The sequence below is a fragment of the Nannobrachium achirus genome, assembly GCF_963921795.1.
Source record: "Nannobrachium achirus genome assembly, chromosome: 15".
Taxonomy (NCBI): Eukaryota; Metazoa; Chordata; class Actinopteri; order Myctophiformes; family Myctophidae; genus Nannobrachium; species Nannobrachium achirus.
Window position 1 is genome coordinate 22,911,747 of NC_137822.1, and position 22,753 is coordinate 22,934,499.

A 22,753-nucleotide genomic window follows, 5' to 3' on the forward strand; every position below is an offset into this window, starting at 1 on the left:
GTCTATTGTTTTCATCAGACTTCCAATAAATTGTAATCATTCTGGTCACGGTGACCGGCAGTTTAAAATCCCAGTGCAACCTCTGGTCTGGAGTCGGGTTCGCACAACGGCACAACATTCAGAGGTCTCCTTCTGACCTAATTATCCACCAATCTCTGTGATTCTATTTTTCCTATAATCTGCAGAAGTGAGAGTGTCAATTCCTTGTGTCAACCGTGTTTAAACAAGATTATAGTCTATTCAATGAAGACAATCATTTGCTGTGCGAGGTCATGCCAATGCCATTCGCTCCATTAATTCATTGTGCTTTCTGTAATTTAAAGTTCTCTATGACCAGCACTGTGTGAGTGATAATTCTCTGTATCAATATCATTTTATTCCAAAGCAACATCACTCTTTTATGCGCAGAGAGGGAGAGGGTTCAAGATTACACTGGGGATAATGGGTTGAGCCATCTTCCCTCACGGTGATTGGTTATATTATTGTAACGCCCAAACCGCACCTATGCATAATGTAACGGATAGCACAGGTGTTTTTTAGGGATAAAGCAGGTGTCTAAAGTAGAAACTTTGGCACAGGAACGCCCCTTCCTAAATGCTAGACGCCCAAATCGTGGATTTAGCTGACTTGTGGGAACAGAGGGCCCATAGACTGGAAGGGTTTTTGCAAATGGAAAATATCCTTTTGTCATACAATTTCTCGGGCAAGCAATGTTATCATACAAAATTAAATGTCTGGAAACTGAACAATTAAGACGACTAGGCCAAATATACATTTCTTTATGTCGAAGCTCCAAAAACACCTGTTGTTTTGTTTTAGTTTTGTTCTATATACATAGGATTCAATACCATAAGACAGTTGTAGCTGGAAAATAACCAGTTGTATCAAGATAGAAATATGGTTGCGCTCTCTCTCTCTCTCTCTCTCTCTCTCGCTCTCTCTCTGAAGTTCCTATCTCACTCATAAATAGACACACAGCTACTGGGGTGGGGGTGTTGGGAGGCAACAGTGTGTGTAATCTTTGATGTGCAGCCCTGAAACATCTTCAGTTGCAATGGATGTTGATAAGGAGCATTTTGGACATGCATCAAGTTGTGGTCGCCCAATACAGGATGTGGGTTGAATGGCATTGTTTAACATGACGCGCACACACACACACACACACACACACACACACACACACACACACACACACACACACACACACACACACACACACACACACACACACACACACACACACACACACACACACACACACACACACACACACACACACACACACACACACCACACACAGCAGGTTTGAAAGGAGGAGAGGAGGAGAGAGGAGAGGAGGTTGGGTGAAGAGTCACTACTTGTTTTATTGTTTTATTTATTATTATGTATTTTCCCATCCAGTGGACACCCACAATAGATCACCAAATGAAATGATCTAAGTAAATAAAATAAAACTATATACATAAAATACATAAAATATGTACTCATCTGAGGAGTATGTTTACATCTTTGTCAAAGGCATTCTCCTCATTCCCCAAAATCATTCCAAATATTACTGCCACTGCTACAGAACTCAACACAACTACATCTGTGGAAACAGCTGAGCTGACAACCCAGGTTGGGAACCATTGCTTTGAAGAACTCAACAGTGATTATTATTTTTGAGCGGTGGTGACGCCGCTCCTTAGAATGGCCGTGTGTGTGTGTCTGTAGCCTGAGGTGTATGCAGGAGTGTGTATCCGTGTATGTGTCTGTAGCCTGATGTTGAGTTGCCTGAGCATCAATTGCAACAAACAAACACGCACGCACGCACGCACGCACGCACGCACGCACGCACAGCCATGTGTGTATCAGTGTATGTATGTATGTATGTCTGTGGGTCTGTAGCCTGGAGTAACACTGGTTGACCAAAGAGGGTGCTGTTGCGTCTAGCCTGAAAATCAACTGCAACACACACACACACACACACATACACACACACACACACACACACACACACACACACACACACACACACACACACACACACACACCCTCCACACACACACACACACACACACACACACACACACACACACACACACACACACACACACACACCCTCCACACACACACACACACACACACACACACACACACACGCACACACACACACGCGCGCGCGCTGGATGCATGCGGGATGGATGGATATATGTATATATATATATATATATGTTTTGCTGTTGCGCAGCCTCCACGACCACCGCTCAGTTCACACGGGTGTGATTTTTTATAACACAGCTTGGTTGAATGCCTGACTCTGATTGTTCAATCACTGAATTGAGCTGTGTCTTATGTCTGGATGACGACCGCTCCGCTCAATAACAGACCTCTGTCTCATCAAAGACTCAGATCTACAAGCTCACAACGCATTATGAGCTTGTAGATCAGCTATTTTCACAATAGAGGGTATGCACGTCCACTGGGACCCGTCCCCCTAATCTACTGAGTGGCAAAACATTGAGCAGCATGGAGCATTGGAGTTTGGAAGTGCTAGTTGCAAATCACTCAACGGCCCTGCATACCACCTGTTTCTAAATTGCACATAATGCTGGAGGCAGCTGGATGTTGTGTTGTTGAAAACGAGTGCTTCTAAACTCTGACACTTGGAAAAATAAAAACCTGTGCAGAATGTCTTGACAGAAAGTAGCTCATAACATGCCTATGGTGGATTTTTATGTAACAAAGACTTTGCAGATAGAAAGAGGATAATTCAAGCTTTCAGTTCAGCCGCAATGTTGGTGAGTTTAACTTTGTTTAATACACTCAGATAAGACTTTTCTGTTTGGATGTATGGGCTGTCAATGGCAGAAATTAGTTTTTTGCCACTCAGTATGCTTTACCACATAACTTCCAGCAACAGTGATGTCACGCGCATACCCTCTATTCCTTTAATTTTACCCCCCTTTTTCCATCACAATTTCAGTCGTAACGCCAATTGATTCCTCCCCACACACATTTCTGTGTTACCACAGCTGTTGGATCCTACTGACTCACCTACCAATCATTATGTCCCCCCCCCCCCCTCCTCCCACCGGGAGGTCATAGAGCCTTCGTCCTACTCCTCCCGCACAACACTCCTTGCTGACAGGTGCCGCCCCTGTCAGACACACACACACACACACACACACACACACACACACACACACACACACACACACACACACACACACACACACACACACATCCATTACTTGCAATGATCCCCCGCCCAGCTTCCCTCCCCTGAACACGGGAAGACGCTTGACAAAATCAGACTCACCATGGTGGATTCGAACCCACAACCTCTGCGGCAGTGGGCAGGCACATTACCACTGCACCAATCTATTTTAGATTTCTTTTGATAAGTTGGGGACATTTTTCACCTAATGACATGTCATTATACCTACAAATAATGACATGTCCAAAATGTCATTAATAATGTAATCGATTATTGCGACTGTAGGTCGCAGTTTAGTATCAGAACCGACCTTCTGCGATTCTGTAACACCTCAATGCCTATGGCTGACCTGTCCATATATGGAGGCTGACATGCCCAGCTACAGTATATAGAGTGCCCCTCATGTCATCAAGCCCATATATGGAGGGTGACCTGCCCATATATTGAGATTCCTTACATCACAGTCATCACTGTGATGTCAGGGGAACCACACTAACAGAATCCCTGTCAGTCTAACCAGTGTGGCTGATTCTACAGAGTGGGATCTCCATATATGGGCATACTGTAAAGGGGATTCTGTTAGTGTGGTTCCCCTAACAGGACTTCATATGGGAATACCCATATATGGAGGCCACATCAGCCACATACGATCCCTTTTATGCCCATATAAGGAGATCCCTGTCTGTACAACCAACCACACTGGTTGTACAACCAGCCACACTGGTTGTACAGTCTATAGGTTAGAAAAACGACCTTGCCCTTTAGGGCGAGGTCACTTTTCGCCCTTAGGCGTCTTACTAGTAGGTCGATTATTTTGTTTTGTATAGTCCATTAATTTGATTGGTTTGATTAACTGTTGACACCCCGACCTACGAATCGTATGCCTGTCACCAGATGGCTACTGACTCTGAGGGTCACTCTCAACTTTGACTAAGGATAAGCTTCGATGTCCACCAGCCGAGTGAGGTCTCTTCTGGGCATGTCATAATAGACCAACGCTCGATAGAAATAGCCAAACATTCAACCTCACAACGTGTCGTGTTAGAGCTTGTAGATTGGCTATTTTTGGCCAAGAGAAACACCGAGCCCTGGGGAACCCCAGTCAAACAAAGAATATAGGGTTAGGGGTTATGCTCCAAAATGTATATCCTGTTCCTTGATTCTACAGTCAAAGCACAGCAATATAAAACAAAGCTACAACCTGTTAGCCTCGCACAGCTAAACAATCCACCCATGTTAAAACAACGTACACTATACTGCAGTTAGTTAGCTGCATTAGTATATAGTCAGGCCAAGCCAGGCTAACAACCTGTAGCTACAGTATGTCTACTAATGAAGGAGACAGTGTTCAACCTGTAGCTATGTCTACTAATGAAGGAGACAGTGTTCTAGCTACTCCTGCTTGGCCTTCAGTGACTGTTTGGATTACTTCAAGGATTACCTCAAACTAAAAGAAAGACATAATAAAAAAAAAAGGAGGGGTGGGTGGGGGGCACTGGAGTACCAACAATTCAAAATAATTTCCAAGCCCAAGACAAGACCAAGAGAAGTCACACTAATTGTGACAGCACGACACAATGGTTGCTTTATTTATGTTTTGTCAGTTTTCTCCTTTTGTTTTTCTCTCTTCTACTATTCCACTGAATGTAATGGTTTTAGTAGAAGGCATTTCATACTGTATGTGTGTGCCTGAATGTATTTTGTCCATGACTTGAACATATGCAATCAATGACGCATATGCATAACCCTGGCATCCTTGCCTGGTTCCAGACCATAGACCCCGCCCACTCTCAGATAAATCAGGCTACTGGCATCCCTCTTTTGGGCACATTTTCATAATGTCAACAACATAGGATAATGCAAGCGGAATTATATTACTGGTGGAAAAGGTACTCACGTTTGTTACTTACTGTAAGTAAAAGTATCAAAACGGCAATGCAGAAACACTGTTACAAGTAAAAGTATTGAACTGAGTAAAAGTACCAAAATAGCAGATCTACAAGCTCACAATGCGTCACATCGCAATGCATTGTAAGCTTGTAGATCGGCTTTTTTCAAATGGCCGGAGCCTATAGGGCTGAAGGAATCCATGTTTTAATAATAATCAAAATCTACAAATTAAGTAGCAACTAGTAACTAAGGTTTTCAAATACATGCAGTGGAGTAAAAGTGTAACATTTACATCTGAGATGTAGTGGAGTAGAAGAAAAAGTAATGACATTTTTAAATACTCCATTAAAGCAAAAATACCTCAAAATGAAATGCATTCAGCTGTGTGTTCTAATGTGAATTTCTCAACATGGGATCCGGGGACCAACATGTGTCCATATGAATCCTTATGGGTCTGTAACTCTGAGAGTGTACACAAATATAACCAAATGCACCAGTAAGGTCCATACAACAGAGTTAAATAACTGCAGATGATTTTACAGTGTACAATGGGGGTCCCATAAAAGAAAATGTCTGTGGCCTAATGAAATTGGAGATCCTTTTGATGAGAAATGTTGAGAATTGCTTGTTCTTCCAATCATCAGCATTCTGGGACATAGACCTTCCGTACAGTATCTGTTGTTTTATGTACTCTTGCATATGTATGGTCACATTGGTCAGATATTGACCAGTGTCTGTGAGGAAATGATGTAAGACTCAGGGGTGTAACTTTGATGATGGATGGGGCCACTATTTCCACACTCACTCCAGGGGGCCACATTGCATTCTGTTGAAACATCTTATCTCTGTATTTAACTTGTTTCGTAACGAATGCCCTACGTCGTCATATGTCACAAGAAAGTAGCAAAATGGCCAATCTGGTCAAAACACATCGCACTGACGTGTTTTGAGCTTGTAGATTTGTATTGGAATCCTGAATTAGTTTTTGCTATTTTTTAATTGGAATCATGAAAAGCTTTTTTCCCAAGTGCATTTAGTTATACACTAACTTTATGAATTTAAACACAAATACAGTGGACACAAAAAAGACAATACATGTGTAATACTAGTCATAAAGCTATAATAGATAACTGTAATTTAAGCAGGTCATACTTTGCATGTTTGAAATTGTAACAGCTGAAATAAATAATATATCAGTATTCGTATGTGGCCCCCAGACCGTCAGTTGCCCAGGTATGAAGCTAATGAGAGGTGGTGACAATCTACTCTATATTATGTGATGCTAAACAATGACTGAATTATGGTATAGTCAACTGTTTCAGTTTGAGTGTCTCCAACACTAATTAAACCGGTGGTTCTCAAAGTGGGGGTCCTTGAGGGGGGTACAGGGGGTGCCCGGCAAAATTAATGATCAAAATCACTTGGCAATGTGGCATTAATAGGTCAGCCCATTTTATACTTGAAATATTCAGAAATAGCAAATCTACAAGCTCACAATGTGATGAGTTGTGAGCTTGTATATCTGCGATTTAAGATTTTTGTGTATAGCTTTTTGACTGTACTACCATACAGTTAACAAATGTGTTGTTATCAATCAATCAATCAATCAATTGAATTCGACGGATAGACTTCCATCGTCCCATAAAATCATAATAAGATGATAATAAATATGATCATACTCACATCCCCTTGTCTCCATACTTATTGTAGAACTCCATGTGGTTGCATGCTTGAATCCAACCGATGGTCCACGTCTCCTTCCCGGCGACGGGTGGCACCAGTACCCGGGCGAAGGCTCGGAAGTGCGGCGTGCGGTAGCGCAGCACCACACTGGAGGACTCATCGATGCTGGTGGGGTTGGAGTCAATGGAGGAGTTCACCTCGAGCACGACGATACTCTCTCGGAAACTCTTGGGCTTACACCTGATACTCTGGATACAGCCCATTGCATTAAAGAGCAACACAATCCACAACAACGTCCAGAGTTCTGGAGGAGGAGGAGAGAGACGCATGTATGATGGAAAACACAGCGGCTAAAAGTCACCAGATTTGCAAGTTCCACATGGTGGTTGTCCACAGAAATCAAAAGGGTTTATGGTTCATTTCACATAGCAGACGTGTGTTTCACTCAAAGCCATGCATTCTGACTGCAAGCCGTCTCTTTATAATCCGATACATCGGAAGAAAAGAGCTCAGATACAAAAGAGAAAGGGGTCTTCGTCATCACATTTAACAGTCAGCATGCTTTCCGGGCTGTAAAAATGCCACTTCATAGGGGAAAAAGGCGCAGGTGCAACTTTTCTTTTCCGCGTACTGAGACAGAGAGAGAGAGACATAGACAGAGACACAGAGAGAGAGAGAGAGAGAGAGAGAGATGTGCAATCGCCTCCACGGCTGTGTGAGGTCCCTCGACCTTCTCCTCCTGACAACGTGCATATCTTGGGAAGGTTCAGCACTTTGTGATTAATTAAAGAGCCATGCTAATTGAGTTAACTATTTTCAGAAACTAGGCCTATCAGGCCTATCTGGACATCGTATTTGCGGCTTAAAAAAAAGGACCCCAATTTTTTAAACAAGCCTAAAAGCGTTCTTGTGGTGTTGTTTATCCTTATAGTTGACCTTAGCCTACCCTTTCCTTTGCAAACCTTTAATAAAGTATTCAATCAATCAATCAATCCCTTTTTTGTGCATCTCATTTTCATCTCATCTGACAGTGTCAGTGAATGTTATGTTCATGCTCTAGGCCTATTATAGGACAATTGATGCATCTGTCTCCAGTGATTGATGGCTATACCTGACCCTAAAATAACCTATTCTCCAGTGTGGACAACATGGGAACCCTAAAATCCCCAATGTTAGGACAATAAGTTACTATGTCACTAAAAGTGCCATTTCAACTCTATGGAGAAATGCAAATTCAAACCATATCATTGTAATTTATTTTGTAATTGTTGAGTAGCCTACTAATAGGCCATGAACAAGTTGGCTCAATGGCTGGTATTCGTTTCTTAACTCGATTCATTACAAAATGTGCGGATTAAAGGGGTCATGAATTCCAGCATTAGCTACTAAATGTGGTCTATGTTTAGCCATAATCACGACATGCAAAGAAGTCCAAGCTATTGAAAAAAAAAAGAGGAAAAACGAAAAGCAATTCACGGGGAATTCACCAATTTCATGTGGCTAGGAGGAGAAATCCTGGAGAAATTCGCGTCCCATCTGAGTGAGTGAGTGAACGGTCCCCGGCTCCAGTCCGGACCCTGTTCCCCCGGACGGCGCTCCGCTCCTAGCTGCGTGCCTGCGTGGTGGGGGTCAGACAGAGACGGCTCATTATTCCCTTATCTCCTCCTGTCCCGTCCGTCTGCCTCCTCCTCTGTCGCCGTATAATGAACTCCGAGGTCCCGCAGAGGTAGCATGTCAAACGGCATGGATGGATTGGATGATCGGCCAGGGTACTTGTAATAAAAACGAACGCTGACAAGACAGTCAAGTTGATCCAAAGGCAACCGGATCAACTTTAGTCCCTCCGACGGGGTCCATGCCTTTTTTTATTCTAATGATCCTAGCAGGCTTAAATGAATGCAAAGCTCCCCTCTCCCGTCTGCTGCCGCTGCTGCTGCTGCCGGTTGTAACATGCGAGTTTGTCACATCATTCGCCAAACACCTCGACTGATCACTTTGTGTGAAACAATTCAGCCCGAATTCCTGCACAGACAGACTGTCATTCTGTGTGCTCTTGTCGTCCCATCGCGGCCGCCTCGGCAGGTTCACCCTCCCTCCCTCCCTCCCGCTGCATCGGTCTATCAGCCGATCGAGGCAGCAAGCTCTCGTTTTATTATAAGCACCCTTGAGACGACACTTCCGCTGTGCGCGCGTGGGCTGCTGGGGTTTGTAGGCGGCGGGGTTTGTTTCTAGCAAAAGAACGTGATATTCGTTCTGATTGCTGTTCATAAAAACTATATGATGTGCATGGATTAACTCTAGGAACGTTTGCCTTGTTTCTGTTGTTCGCATTTTCACATGTGTATTATTTTGACAGACTTTCATGCATTGTGCTGTTGTTTTCCTCTTTTTGTTTGTTGTTGTTGACTGGTGATGGCGTCATTGGCGTGGTGTAGGCTCCTATCTGATGTTTGGTGCTTGTATTTTTGGTAACCGTAAATCAATTCACATGATCCATCCGTTGCATTATAACTAACTATGCCCATTATTGCCCAACGAGTTTGTGTTCAGGTGCAGCGCACCGTTACTCCAGTGTCGCTGTCCGTTTAAGCACCTTGGACAACTCCCGGTCCGTGCGTAAGAGCGCACGCCGCCCAGGCAGTTGAATTGGGATTGTGCGTAAACTACGTCATCTACGGGGGGGGGAAAAACAGATGCGGCACAGAATCGTCGGCTCGTTCATCCTCAGTGGACATAATAACCTGGATATACACTGGAGTCTTTAAGGCTACTTCTTCAAGTTCCTGATTTTAGGAATGTCAGTCAGTACATGGAATTCCTCACGACGTGTTTCCTTTGCATTTAAGTGGGATGCTGCAGGCAATGAGCGCACGAGAGAGATTTGAGCGATGACTTTGGCATCGCATCCTTCAGGTAGGATACAGATGATCCCGATATCATCCAGGCGAATATTGTTGTCTTCGCCTTAATATTGCGTAGGCCTATATAGGCCACGCGTTTCTTTGGTTATATGGGTAGGGAGTAGGCTATCTAAAGCCGAGCTATTTGCAGCATAGCCTCATGCAGCACTACTACAGCACCTGTTATTTGGACAGCAGTGTGTGTGCAATGTTAATGGTGTCACAAAGATGCTGATAATGTCATTTTATGTCCCACTGTGTTAGATCGCGTTTTACTGGATTGGCCGAAACAGATGCCACTCAAGCCCCTCTCCATGCCTGCATGGGGGTCGTGGTGGTATAACCAGCCGGGCCAGCGCACATTCCAGTCCGTCTAAATATATCTATCAGGGCCACAGGACAGGAGGGGGAGGACGGGGCGAGACTGAACCATATCTTTGGACATTTCACCGTCGCGTGTCTTTAGCCTGTACCTTATCTCCTCAATAAAAAAAAAAGAGTTGGCTTTTGTGGGCCTGCCTATAACTCCAGAATGCCCTCGACCAACAGTTCGAGATCCAGGGCACGGGAGTCACGGGACCGAAACAACGTCCTCAGCAGACCCGAGTTTATGTCCCTGAACCAACCCCTGCGAGGAGGCGGCGTCGGCGGCGACAGCAGCCGAGGCGGCGGCGCGACGAGAGGGCGACGTGGCCAAAGCAAACCCCAAGCAAGCCAGCCGAGCGAGGAACCTACCGACAATGGCAGCAAGGACAGGAAAGAGCCGGGCAAGATGCCGGAGGAAGACTGCATGCAGCTGAACCCTTCGTTCAAGGGGATCGTCATGGGCTCGCTCCTGGCCATCGACATCAGCCTGTCCAAGCGCATGGGGGTGTGCGCCTACACGTCGTCGTCCTGGGGCGGCTGCCGTTCCATGTTCACCCTGCTCGCGGTTACGGGGCACGGCATCACGTGGATGATTGGCACTATCGTGTGTCTCACAAGGAGTAATTCCCTGGCAGGACAAGAGGTGCTGGTGAACCTGCTGCTGGGTAAATATCTGCACCTCCTCTCTGCATCTTTCTGTAACCTTTTAAAAAATATATACTGCAGTAAACTTTTTTAACTACTATTTCAAGGATAGGACAAAGGACCCCCAGTTCAGACCCCTATAACTCTGAGAGTGCACATGTGGAACCATTTGGAGCATGTGTGTGCTCTCGATCAGAGTTGCAGGACCCTTTAGTTCCTTAGCTATCCATTATTTAGCAGGGGCCCCCCTGGAACCCTCAAAGACCCCTGGGCGGGGTGCCAGACCCCATTTGAGAACCACTGATGTAAATGTACAAACTTATCACTAATAGCTTTGTTCTTAAAGCAAAGTCTTGTTCAACATCCTAAGTAGGCCACTGCGTCTATTCACAGTGTGTTGACATAGATTAGTCATGGGACCTCTAAATATACTAATTTTTAGGTATAAAGTAACAGGCTGTTTATCTATACCTACATTTTAAAACTGCAGCCAGCGGTTTTTGTCAGTTTGTGTGTGACTCAGACACGACCAAATGCAGCACTCCAATTGGCTAGGAAGATCACGCGGCAAACGTGCCGACGTCCTCACGCACACGTCCTCACGTCACACCAGCGCCACACAAAAGTCAACACAGAGAGAGAGAGAGAGAGAGAGAGAGAGAGAGAGAGAGAGAGAGAGAGAGAGAGAGAGGCTTTACAGTCCGTGGGTCTAAACAGAAAGTGAAACTTTACAACGCGAGAGAGAGAGAGAGAGAGAGAGAGAGAGAGAGAGAGAGAGAGAGAGAGAGAGAGAGGCTTACGGTCCCCGTGGCTCTAAACCGAAAGTGAAACTTTACAACGGCATGGAGAAAGGCAGCACAGCAGTCCTCAATTATTCATTACTAGAGGTTCACGGCCCTTCGGGCCGCTCACATCTAGAGTCCACGCCCGCTTCTTTACTAAAAAACTGTTTTTTTCAACAAAAAAAAAGTGTTTTGAAAAAAAAAAAAAAGCTACAAAAAAAGAAAATATTAAAAAAAAAAAAAATTAAAAAAAAAGTAATAAAAAAATAATAATAAATTTTTAAAAAATTTGGGGGGGGGGGAACTATTGTGGCGGAACTATTTTTTTTAAACTTTTTTTTAGTAAAGAAGCGGGCGTGGACTCTAGATGTGAGCGGGCCGTAGGCCCGCGAACCTCTAGTGTTTAACATTTGGAAGAGGTGTGTGTGTGTGTGTGTGTGTGTGTGTGTGTGTGTGTGTGTGTGTGTGTGTGTGTGTGTGTGTGTGCGTACGTGCGTGCGTACGTGCGTGCGTGCGTGCGTCATGCGTGTGTGTGTGCACGTGTGTGTGTCTGTGCTAGTTCAATCTGCTAGCCATCATCAACGAAAAGGTCCTTTTCAGTTGAGCTCAGTTAGTCTGTTCTCGAGAGACTGTAGTGCTAGTTTACTTCAAAATCAGCCCAATTATATGGTCAATATCTTGAGTTCTTATCTTTTACAATAGTGAATTCAATAGTCTTCCATTCGATTGATACATTATCTTCAGTACAGACGGCAGGAGATATGTATAGCCTGGGAAACTACATTTCCTCAAGGCCACCACTAGTGGACCCACCTGACCAGTGACCACCACAGAATATGCATTTCTCAATAGAACAGAAAGTCAACCACTGCACTTGAATTAGTTAACTTAGATTGTATTGACATATTCTACCATAGCACTCGGGTGGCCAGTGTTGTATTGCTCTGGTCACGCGGGTAGTCACCGAGCCATATCTTTTCTGAGCACTGGTCACGCCTCTCCCACACACGGACATACATTGATGTCAAACAACAAGTTCACCCTCGACAACGCTTTCATGTCACAAAGAGTGTTTTAACAAAGAAACAAGCCTGTATGCAGGTCAGAAACAAGCCTGTATGCAGGTCAATAGACCTGTAAGCGACGTGCGAGTGACGTCATGAAAACGGCATGCCCACAAACATTGAATCAGCAAAGCAACACTGCGGGTGGCACAGTGGTAAAGTTGCTGCCCATCACCATGGAGGTTGTCGGTTCGAATCCGTTGTGATAAAGCTAGCAGACATTAAAGTTAAAGTTCTACTATTTGTCACATACCTATATGCGAAGTGTGTTCTCCGCATTTGACCCATCTCTTGGAACTGTGCACTGCAGCTGTGCCAAGTCCAGTCCAGTCCCAGGGGAGGGGAGCTGGGTAGGGTGATATTGTCAATGGTCATTGCATGTAATCCTATGTGCTGGGGCAGTGCCTGTCAGAGGGGAGTGTTGGGCGGGAGGAGTAGGACGAAGGCTCTACGTCCTCCTGGTGGGGGCTCCTCACTGGCAGGTGAGTCATTAGCTTAGGATATGACAGCAGTGAAGAAGACACAGAACTGTGTGTGGGGAGGAATCAATTGACAGAACAACTACATTGGGGGGAAAGAGGGGGGAAATAATTGGCTTCTCTAAATTATAGAAGGAAAATAATACATACTCTACCATACGGAACATTGCTGCACATGTTAAGAGTTCATAGATTTGCGTGTCACCATTATCATCTGCATTATACTTTCAGTAAATCAGGAACACATTTAAGCTACATTCTGTATATGTTTTATGTCCTATGCCGACGGAAAGAGCAACAGTAAGTGCAACTGTAACACCTACAGTTAAAAACCCAGGTCTACAGCATGGGAAAGCAAATATCTAGCGTTTGTACATGAGGGTTTCATGGCTTGAGAGCCAGACCGACAGAGATAGCTTGTGTTGTACACTTGCATTCGCATGAATAAAGAAGTCAATATTACTGCAAGTTCTGGTTGAAGAAAAAGTTTTGACTTCATATTTTGATGCGAAAGCCTGTGGCTCCGTTCACTAACACTGATGTAGGCTGGGTAGCAGTCTTCATTTTGTTGACTAAAACTATGATGAAAAATGTTGATCGAATGCCTTTTTTGACTGAAGAAAATAACTAAGAAAAAACTAAACTATGATGACTTAAACTATGACTAAATATACTGACAATTTCATCAACAAAATCTGTCAAAACAAATGCTATGAGTAGGGACTAGTGGAGAAGAGATCCAGTAGAACTAAGTTATTGTATGCCTGGTTGTGTGCAGGTGTGAAAATATCCCATTTGCAACTGAGCTTGTAGATCTACTATTTTCCGCACACAGCTGAGTATAAATCAGACATTTAAATGCCATCACGGCCGGCCAAAATACATTTTAGAAACTGGTACTGGTGCACTACAACTACAACTTCACATCAGTGAAATTCAAACACGAGTTTTTGTTTTTAGGAAGCAGAGTCTTGAGGCGATAATGAAATGTTGTTTGTAAACAAAAACAAAGTTGGCAGGTGTTATCGTCTCATTGTTCCCTTGAAGGGCACCAGCTGTCTTTTGAGTTGACAATGTGATGTGTCATCACTTTGGCTCCTATTCAGTCACTACTGCTGGGGAGGTGACAGCTGTGTCACCCACAAAAGTGACATTTTTAAAGTGGCTGTAAAAGCAGTAATAATTAATTATGTTTTCTCAGTTTGTCACACCACAGAATACTTGTCTTACAAACCCACACAGCCAAGTTCCAATGATTAAAAAAAAACTGTGAAGTAGGCCTATTATATATTGGTCATGAAAAACAAGCAGTATTTCCTCTGCTCTGAACATGTGGTGACACTGTGGTGACCAGGGGCGTCACAAGGGGGGGGGGGGGGGGGGAGTGGGACTGAGTTAGATGCCGCGCTGCAAGCTTGAAGATCAACTATTTTTTGAAAAGTTGTGAAAATGTGTGCAAATCTTTGAATATATGTATTTTTTAAGCGAACATTTGTAACTCAATTTTTGCTTCTTGATGTCCCTGGAACTAAATATTTTGAGATGGGGGTCTGTGGCCAAATAGATATCATATCATTTTGGGGTCCTTCACATGAAAAGAGTTTGAGCACCACTGACATATAAAAATGCTATTTTTCAATAGTTAAAGTACCCAGGGCCCAAAGTTTGGTGCAACACCCCTGCCTGCCGTTTCCCAGTGGTGGAAGAAGTACTCACATGTTTTACCTAAGTAAAAGTATCAATACTGCAATGTAGAAATACGCTGTCACACAAATGACACAAGTAAAAAATATACTTAAAGTACCAAAAGTAGAAGTACTCATTGCGCAGAAGGTCCCGTTTAACAAGTTTTCAAATGTATAAAATGTATGGAAAATCTTTTGAAAATGTTCAAATGGCCGGAATGTACTGTATATACTGTAGGGTTGAAGTGGTTAATGTATGTTTTCTACAAACTTTTCAAATAATTGTTTTGGAGTAAAAGTTCAATAGGCTATTGTAGTGGAGATGTAATGGCGAGATGTAGTGGAGAGTGTAGATACAACCTCAAAATTGTACTTTGTACTCAATTAAATGTAGCCTACTTACTTACTTTACACCAGTGGTTCTCAACCTTTTCTGTCCGCGAGCCCCAAAATAATCATATTTTAACTGGGGACCCCCCACCCTGACGAGCACTAAGAGTTGAAGCATGACATTTTGTATAACACGGTTCTATTGTGAAAATAGCAGATCTACATGTAGATCGGCTATTTTCATAATTTCTGCCTCTAACATTTGAAAATTTGGCCAATGTTTAATTTGACATTTTAGAGGTGTTAAAAAGTCCTTAAATTATCACTTTAGAAATGTGTAGAGATACCCTCTATACACTTAAACTTTATGTTGGTTTGTTTACTATTGAGAGAGAAAACAATGTTTCAACATTAAGCCAATCATCTGGGGACCCCCCAAAATAAATCCCGACCCACAGGTTGAGAACCACTGCTTTACACCACTGCCGTTTCCAAGTGATTATTTCCATCTAGCCTGGGATCAATATCTTTTTTCCCCCCTTTTTTCTAAACTGGATAACACAGGCCGGTTTTTGACTGAGTTTTACTATATTGCTGATCTGCAAGCTCGAAGGTTTGAGCAGCCTTCTTGTGTACAGTGGGGTTCAGACAGTGAAAGTAACTAAGTACCTTTACTTAAAGGGGAAGACTACCCATTTTCAATATTGAACTGTGTCATTAATATACCTTAGAGGAGTTGGGTGGAAATAGAAAAAAAGTTCCCCCCCTTCTGTGTTGTCTAGAACTGGAGGATTGATTTTGGGGTTTGTATTGTAAAGTACAACTTGATGACATCACACCATTGTACTTTACAATACAAACCCCAAAATCAATCCTCCAGTTCTAGGCAACACGGAAGGGGGGGGGGGAACTTTTTTTTTTTTTTCACACAACTCCTTTAAGGTATATTAATGACATAGTTCAATATTGAAAATGGGTGGTCTTCCCCTTTAAGTACAATTTTGAGATATTTGTACTTTACTTGGATATTTCAATACTTTGTAGATTTTAAATATTATTACAAAACATGCATTAACCACTTCAGCCCTATATAGACTTCAGCTGCGAGTCAGCTTGTAGATCTGCCATTTTCAAATCATTTTATACATTTTGAAAACGTGAAATAGAGGTTTTCTGCATCAGGAGTACTTTTACATTGGGTACTTCAAGTACATTTTGATGCCAATACTTTTATACTTTTACACAAATAAATGATGAATACCAGACTTCTACTTGTATCAGAGAATTTCTGCATTGTAGTATTGATACTTAAGTAACAAATGTGAGTACTTTTTCCACCACATGGGTTCAGAGGTCGAGACATTCAGACAGACAAGTTGTGAGCAGAAGTGGGTATTTTTAGCAGTGCAATGGAGCTACACATGTTACTTTAACTCTGAGAGTGTCAAAATGGACTCTTATACTGGGCCATGTTTACACTCTCAGGGATGAATCAACATCTGATAATTTTACCGCGTATAAAAAGCCATCTGAAAGTGGATCTGTAGAAACTATAAAAAGATAGACATGTTAAAACATGTATTGCTCAGCATTATATCAGCAGGCCATACAAGGTCCCGACTACAAGGTGGTCTTCATTGTTACATCTTGTGTACTTGGGTACACACACAGTGGTGTAGGGCTGTCACAATTATTACATAATCGCCTAATCGCGATTATTTTCATAATCGTTTCCATGTTGAAAAATGTTCATATATTTTTTTAAGTAAAAAAATAGTGGAAATAGCAGATCTACAAGCTCACAATGCGTCGCGATGCGACGCGTTGTGAGCTTGTAGATCGGCTATTTCCACTATCAATGTTCTTTTTTGTTAAATATGTCAGTAAAGTGTCATATCTACCATGTGCAACTTCAAATCCTAAAAGCCAAACAGAAATGTAATTGTCAACGACAAAAACACAATTAAATCGCTAATCGAAAATTAATCGTCATGTAAAATGTGATAATCGTGACAGCCCTACAGTGGTGGACAGTAACTGATTCTGAGGATTTGTACTTTACTTGAGTGTTATTATAATTTTGTATATACTATCACTCTTACTTCAGTACCCTTGTTTTCCTTCCTTTTACACTTCTTAGTATACACACTTCTTAGTATACAAATGAAATATACATGATGATGTTAATCTAGTGATCTTGCTAGTTCAAGCAACGTTTCTGTACTGTTACCTTCGCCAGCAGAGCGTGCAAGTACTGTGTCGACAGTAGAAAGGGCAGTGCTGTTGGTGGTGAGTGGTGACCACTTGTTCTCACATAACCATATACCCAGCACCAAACACAGTTGTGCACTCTGCTGGTGCTCAAGTAGGACATAATGGCCATGAGTGTGCACATGGTGCAAGTTGGCACCCTGACAGAGTGCTGTCTAGTTCAATGCTGGAGTACCTTGATATTTTCAAGGCTAAAATACAAAAGAACAATTTAAAAGCACTAAAAGACATTTGTTCAGAATATGCGATCAGAATATGCGAGTCATGGTGGATCGAGAGATGGTGTAGTGGTCAAAAGATCAGACTCTCAGTGCAGAGGTCCAATGTTCACATCTCAGTCCTCCCACGTCGCTGTAATACTTTGACATTTTCAAGATTAAAATACAAAATAACTACTCAAAAGCACCAGAAAATATCTTTAGTGGCATATGGTTTAGCGGCCTGGCGATTGGACTCTCAGTTCAGAGGATCCATGTTCTAATCCGAGTCCTACTAGGAAGGAAGTTAATACTTCTGGTGAGAGATGGTCTACTGAACTCTAGTGGTCTAAAAATCAGCCTCTCGGTGCTGAGGTTCCAGGTTCAAATCCCATCCTCCTATGTTGCTATATCATTTGGACCTTTTTAAGGCTAAAATACAAATACATTACTCAAAAGCACCAGTAATCATCTGTAGAGAGTGATGGTGTAGTGGTCCAAAGATCACACTCTCAGTGCAGAGATTCCAGGTTCAAATCTCACTCCTCCTATGTTGCTATGTCACTTTAACATTTCTTTCAAAGTTAAAATACTAACAAATTAGACAAAAGTACTAGGAAATGCACCAAATTAGAGATGGTCTGATGGTCTCATGTTCTAAAAATCAGACTCTTTGTTCAGAGGTCGCATGTTACATCTTGGTTCTCTTGCAGATCATTGCTGTCTTACATAGACCTTTTCAAGGTTAAAATACAAAGGAAGTTGTCCCGAGAGATGGTGTTGTGGTTTGAAGACCAGACTCTCGATGCAGAGGTCCTATGTTCAAATCTCAGTTGTCTCAAATATTGTACCTGTAGTGCTTTGTCCTTTTCAAGGCTAAAATACAAGAGAACAACTCAAAAGCACCAAAATATGCCTGTTGAGGGCCCAAAGGTGCCTTGGCTCGATGGTGTGGTGCGCTTGATCGGTTATCCCGGTCCTCGGTTTCAGACAGGTTCAAGTCCCATGCCCAAGGTACACGGAGGACCATCGGGAGGGGTATCCCTCCCCCTGTTTCCTGAGAAGTAAAGGTGTAGGGTTATGTCTGAAAGAACTCTGTCCAGCAATTCTTTTACAGGACAAATGCTGAAATTCAACGGACTTTATTTAGTTCAGAATTTTAGCCTTGAAATGGTCAAAATGCTTAAGCAATGGATTTCAGGAGGACTGGGATTTGAACTTGAAACCACTGAACTGAAACCTGATCTTTAGACCACTACACTATAGGTGCCGTCTGGTGCTTTTGAATAATTCTTTTGCATTTTAACCTTGAAAAGGTCCAAGTAAAAGAGCAATGATCTGTGGGAGGACTGGGATTTGAACATGGCACCTCTGAACTGAAAGACCAGTAATCAATCCGCTACACCATGTGCAGGGATGCCAAACTAAGACTGTCAGAATCAAAAAGATTTCTATTTTTTCTAAAGGGTGTGGGGTGTGGGGTGTGGGGTGGCTCCCCAACCAGCGTCTGAGGGTCCTCCCTCAAGAACCTTATCTCAATTTATATATTTTTAGTCCGAGCGTTTCGAGCAGAAATCGTGCACTTAACGATAGAAGCATGTAATTTGGCACAGTTAGAACATGCAATATTATGTAAGATCCGACGCTCAATGCAGAAGTCGCATGTTCAAATCCCAGTCACCGTGCTAATTGCTGCTCTATTAATTGGATCTTTTCAAGGTTAAAATACAAGATGATTACTTAAAAGCACCAGAACATATTTACAGCGAGAGATGGCCTAATGGTCTAATGCTTAGACTCTCAGTTAAGAAGTTCCATGTTCAAATCCTGCTCTATTACTTGGATCTTTTCAAGGTTAAAATACAACATAACTACTCAATAGCACCAGCACTTATTTACAGTGAGAGATGGCCTGATGGTCTACTGCTTGGACTCTCAGCCAAAAGGTTCCATGTTCAAATCCCACTCTACCTACAGTCCATCTCTGGATTACATAGACCTTTTTATGGATAAAATTGTCTCAATTTTCTCAACTTCTTCCAGTGCTCTAAATGTTGGTGACATTTTTTTTCTGTAAAATTTCTGTTGGACAGAGTTCTTTCAGATATAACCCCTCAGCTTTAGCTCTCAGGAAACAGGGTGAGGGACACCCCTCCGCGATGGTCCTCCGTGTACCTTGGGCATGGGACTTGAACCTGTCTGAAACCTGCCTGTAACAGGGACAACTGTCCAAGCGACCATACCATTGAGCCAAGGCACCTTTGGGCCCTCAGCAGGTTTCTCCTGGTGCTTTTGAGTTTGCTCTTGTATTTTAGCCTTGAAAAGATCAAAGGTCACAAGCAATGAAGTGTAGGAGGACTGGGATTTGAACATGCGACCTCTGCATTGAGAGTCGGTTCTTTAAACCACTACACCATCTTTAGGAGCAAGTGCTGTCTGGTGATTTTGAAACAACTTGAAAGAAATGTTAAAGAAACACAGCAATGTAGGAGAAGAGGGATTTGATCATGGAACCTCCACACTATGAGTCAAATCTTTAGACCACTACACCATCACTAACTGCAGATGTATTCTGGTGCTTTTGAGTAATGTTTTGGTATTTTAGCCTTGGAAAGGTACAAGTAGGAACTGGTGCTTTTAAGTAATTATCTTGTATTTTAACCTTGGAAAGATCCAAGTAATAGAGCAGCAATTAGTAGGGTGAGTGGGATTTGAACACAGAACCCCTGCACCTTAAAACTGATCTTTAGACCACTACACCATCTCTCACTAACTTTGAGTGCTCTTGAGTTATTCTTTTGTATTTGAACCTTGAAAAGGTCCAAGTAAAAAAAAACCTGTGGGAGGACTGGGATTTAAACATGTAAAGCACCTCTATATTGAGAGACCAATCATTAGTCCACTAGACCATTATGCAGGGTTGGCAACATTGGAATGTCAGAATCAACAAGATTTCTATTTCTATATATGTTTAAGGGGGTGGGTGGGAGATTCCCTAAACAGGGTCTGGGTCCTACCCATGGTCCTACCCCAAGAACTTAATCCTAACACACACACTTTTCTAAGGTCAACCGCAACAGGGTATAACATTAAAACTTGGCCTGTTGTCCAGGATAACTAATACATATTTAAACGTAGCCTACTGGCTTGTGGTTTCACCTCTACTATGACGCTCCTAGCAGCTTTGTGCTGTGCAGACCGGACTGAAAAATATATATATTTATAGGGGTGCCCTGAGACAAAAAAAAAAAAAAGTTTGGGAACCACTGGTCTACATAAATCTTAGTGCCGAGTCTGATCATTAGACCTCTACACCATCATTCAGTTACTAAAGATGAAATAATATTTTTTTGTTTTGAACATGTAATATCTGTGATCAGTTTGGTCATTGGGCCACTACACCATGGCTCTACATAATAGTCTTTTAGTAATGGTGAAGCTTTCTTTGGTATGTTAGCCTTCTGTTAGTAAAGTTATGTACTCCAGTATGGAACAACTGTAGACCACCCAACCTTACGTCTCAGGAAACAGTACCTTGATGGCGCGGGCCTAGAACTTGCGATCTGTAGCAGAGGCAGCAAACAAACACAACTCCCCATAGTACTTCTGAAGTGTTGTATGTGTTGTAAAACATCAAAGTAGGCTACTAAGTTTTTTATTGATTAGGTGCATGGTCTACCTATGTTATTATTTTCTTTCTAGATTGATATCCCTTTGCATTTGGTGTATTGTTGTTGATGTACTGACATATTATCTTGCTTATTATATTGATGTTTTACCTGCTTATTGTAAGTCGCTTTGGATTAAAACTGTCTGCTAAATGCCTAAACTGAAAACTGTAAACATGTGTTTATGGGGACATATTGAGCCATACTGTAGGACTTTGAAAACAATTGCATGTTACTTAATATCATTATGTCACCCATTTAGGCCTAGAATTATTGAATGCTTTAAACCAGTGAAAAATAGCAGATATACAGGCTCACAGCGCTGCGAGCTTGTAGATCTGCTATTTTTGAAAAAAGTCGTGAAAATGTGTGCAAATCTTTGAATATATGTATTTTCAAAGCGAACTTTGTAACTCAAATCTTGCTTCTGGGTGGTCCCTGGAACTAAATATTTTGAGATGCGGGTCCGTGGCCAAATCTAGCAGATCTACAAGCTCGCAGCGCGGCACTCGGTGCCGCGCTGAGCTTGTATATCTGCTATTTTTCAACAGTTAAAGCATAAAATAATGATACTCAATAACGTGTACCCGTTCTGAATGGGTTAAGGACAGGTTCTGACACACCAACACCTCTCCTTTGTTCCCCCCCGACAGCCCTCCTCCTGGACATCTTCACCGTGGCCGGGGTCCAGAGGCTGATCAAGCGCAAGGGGCCCTACGAGATGACGCCGGGCTTCCTGGACTACGTCTCCATGGACCTGTACTCCTTCCCGGCGGCGCACGCCAGCCGGGCGGCCATGGTCTCCAAGTTCCTGCTGTCCCACCTGGTGCTGGCCGTGCCGCTCCGCATCCTGCTGGTGCTCTGGGCCTTCCTGGTGGGCCTGTCGCGGGTGATGCTGGGGCGCCACCACCTGACGGACATGGTGTGCGGCTACGCCCTGGGCCTGTTCCACTTCAGCCTCATGGAGTCGGTGTGGCTGCCCTCCAGCACCTGTCAGACTCTCATCTCCATGAGCACCCTGAGCTGGAGCCCGCTGGGCTGAGTCTGCACTGGGGAGAGGATGTGGGTCTATGCAACAAAACAAAAATAAATAAAAGTGTGATGAATCGTATTTGAAGCTCTCTAACCTAGTTAAGGTCTTATGGAAGTGTTGTGTGAAGTTTTCTTTCACAGGGACATAAGAGCTTCCACTGCATTTTTAGCGGACAGACAAGGTGCGCGCACCGAGACTTTGATTCGGCGGTATAAAGCCTTTACGCAGCGCCTCATGAAGACTTCCAACACCACCTAACACACATTTCTCTGTGTACATGAGGTACCGTTTTAGGTGATTGAGGTCAAACTGAAGGTAACTGTTTTTTAGCAGGGTTCGATTTGCTGCTGGGGTGGAGAGAGAACCACACCTCTGCTTTTGCTATTCCCCTCTGGTCATTCATTTCAGACTGAATACATGCATTTCCTTTCAAATGTATGTGAACCACATTAATCCTGGCATCCCTATTTTGGGCAAAATGATTTCTTTTTTTTCCACATCGCATCACGATGCGACTCGTTGTGAGCTTGTCAATTGGCTATTTTTGCCATTTGTCATACA

The 22,753-nt window shown here is 42.9% G+C and overlaps 2 protein-coding genes across 3 annotated transcripts in view; one reads left to right on the plus strand and one right to left on the minus strand.

Moving 5' to 3' along the window:
* fam78ab (family with sequence similarity 78 member Ab) overlaps positions 1 to 8,554 on the minus strand; it is a 15,841-nt gene extending 7,287 nt beyond the window's left edge. The window contains exons 1-2 of one of the 2 annotated variants that reach the window (XM_080743823.1): positions 8,260 to 8,554; positions 6,773 to 7,076 (exon numbers count right to left, since the gene is read on the minus strand). In XM_080743823.1, the coding sequence (XP_080599949.1) occupies positions 6,773 to 7,035 (263 nt within the window). In that variant the 5' untranslated portion in view covers positions 7,036 to 7,076; positions 8,260 to 8,554. Of the gene's footprint in view, positions 1 to 6,772; positions 7,104 to 8,259 lie in introns of those variants that run through there. The other variant, XM_080743822.1, reaches the window with a different exon arrangement.
* Positions 8,555 to 10,204: 1,650 nt separating this feature from the next.
* On the plus strand, positions 10,205 to 22,201 carry LOC308299366 (inactive phospholipid phosphatase 7; the record flags this gene model as incomplete). Its single annotated transcript, XM_080743142.1, has 2 exons — positions 10,205 to 10,703; positions 21,813 to 22,201. 2 exons carry the CDS (start codon positions 10,205 to 10,207, stop codon positions 22,199 to 22,201), a joined length of 888 nt encoding a protein of 295 aa, XP_080599268.1.
* Positions 22,202 to 22,753: the final 552 nt, after the last annotated feature.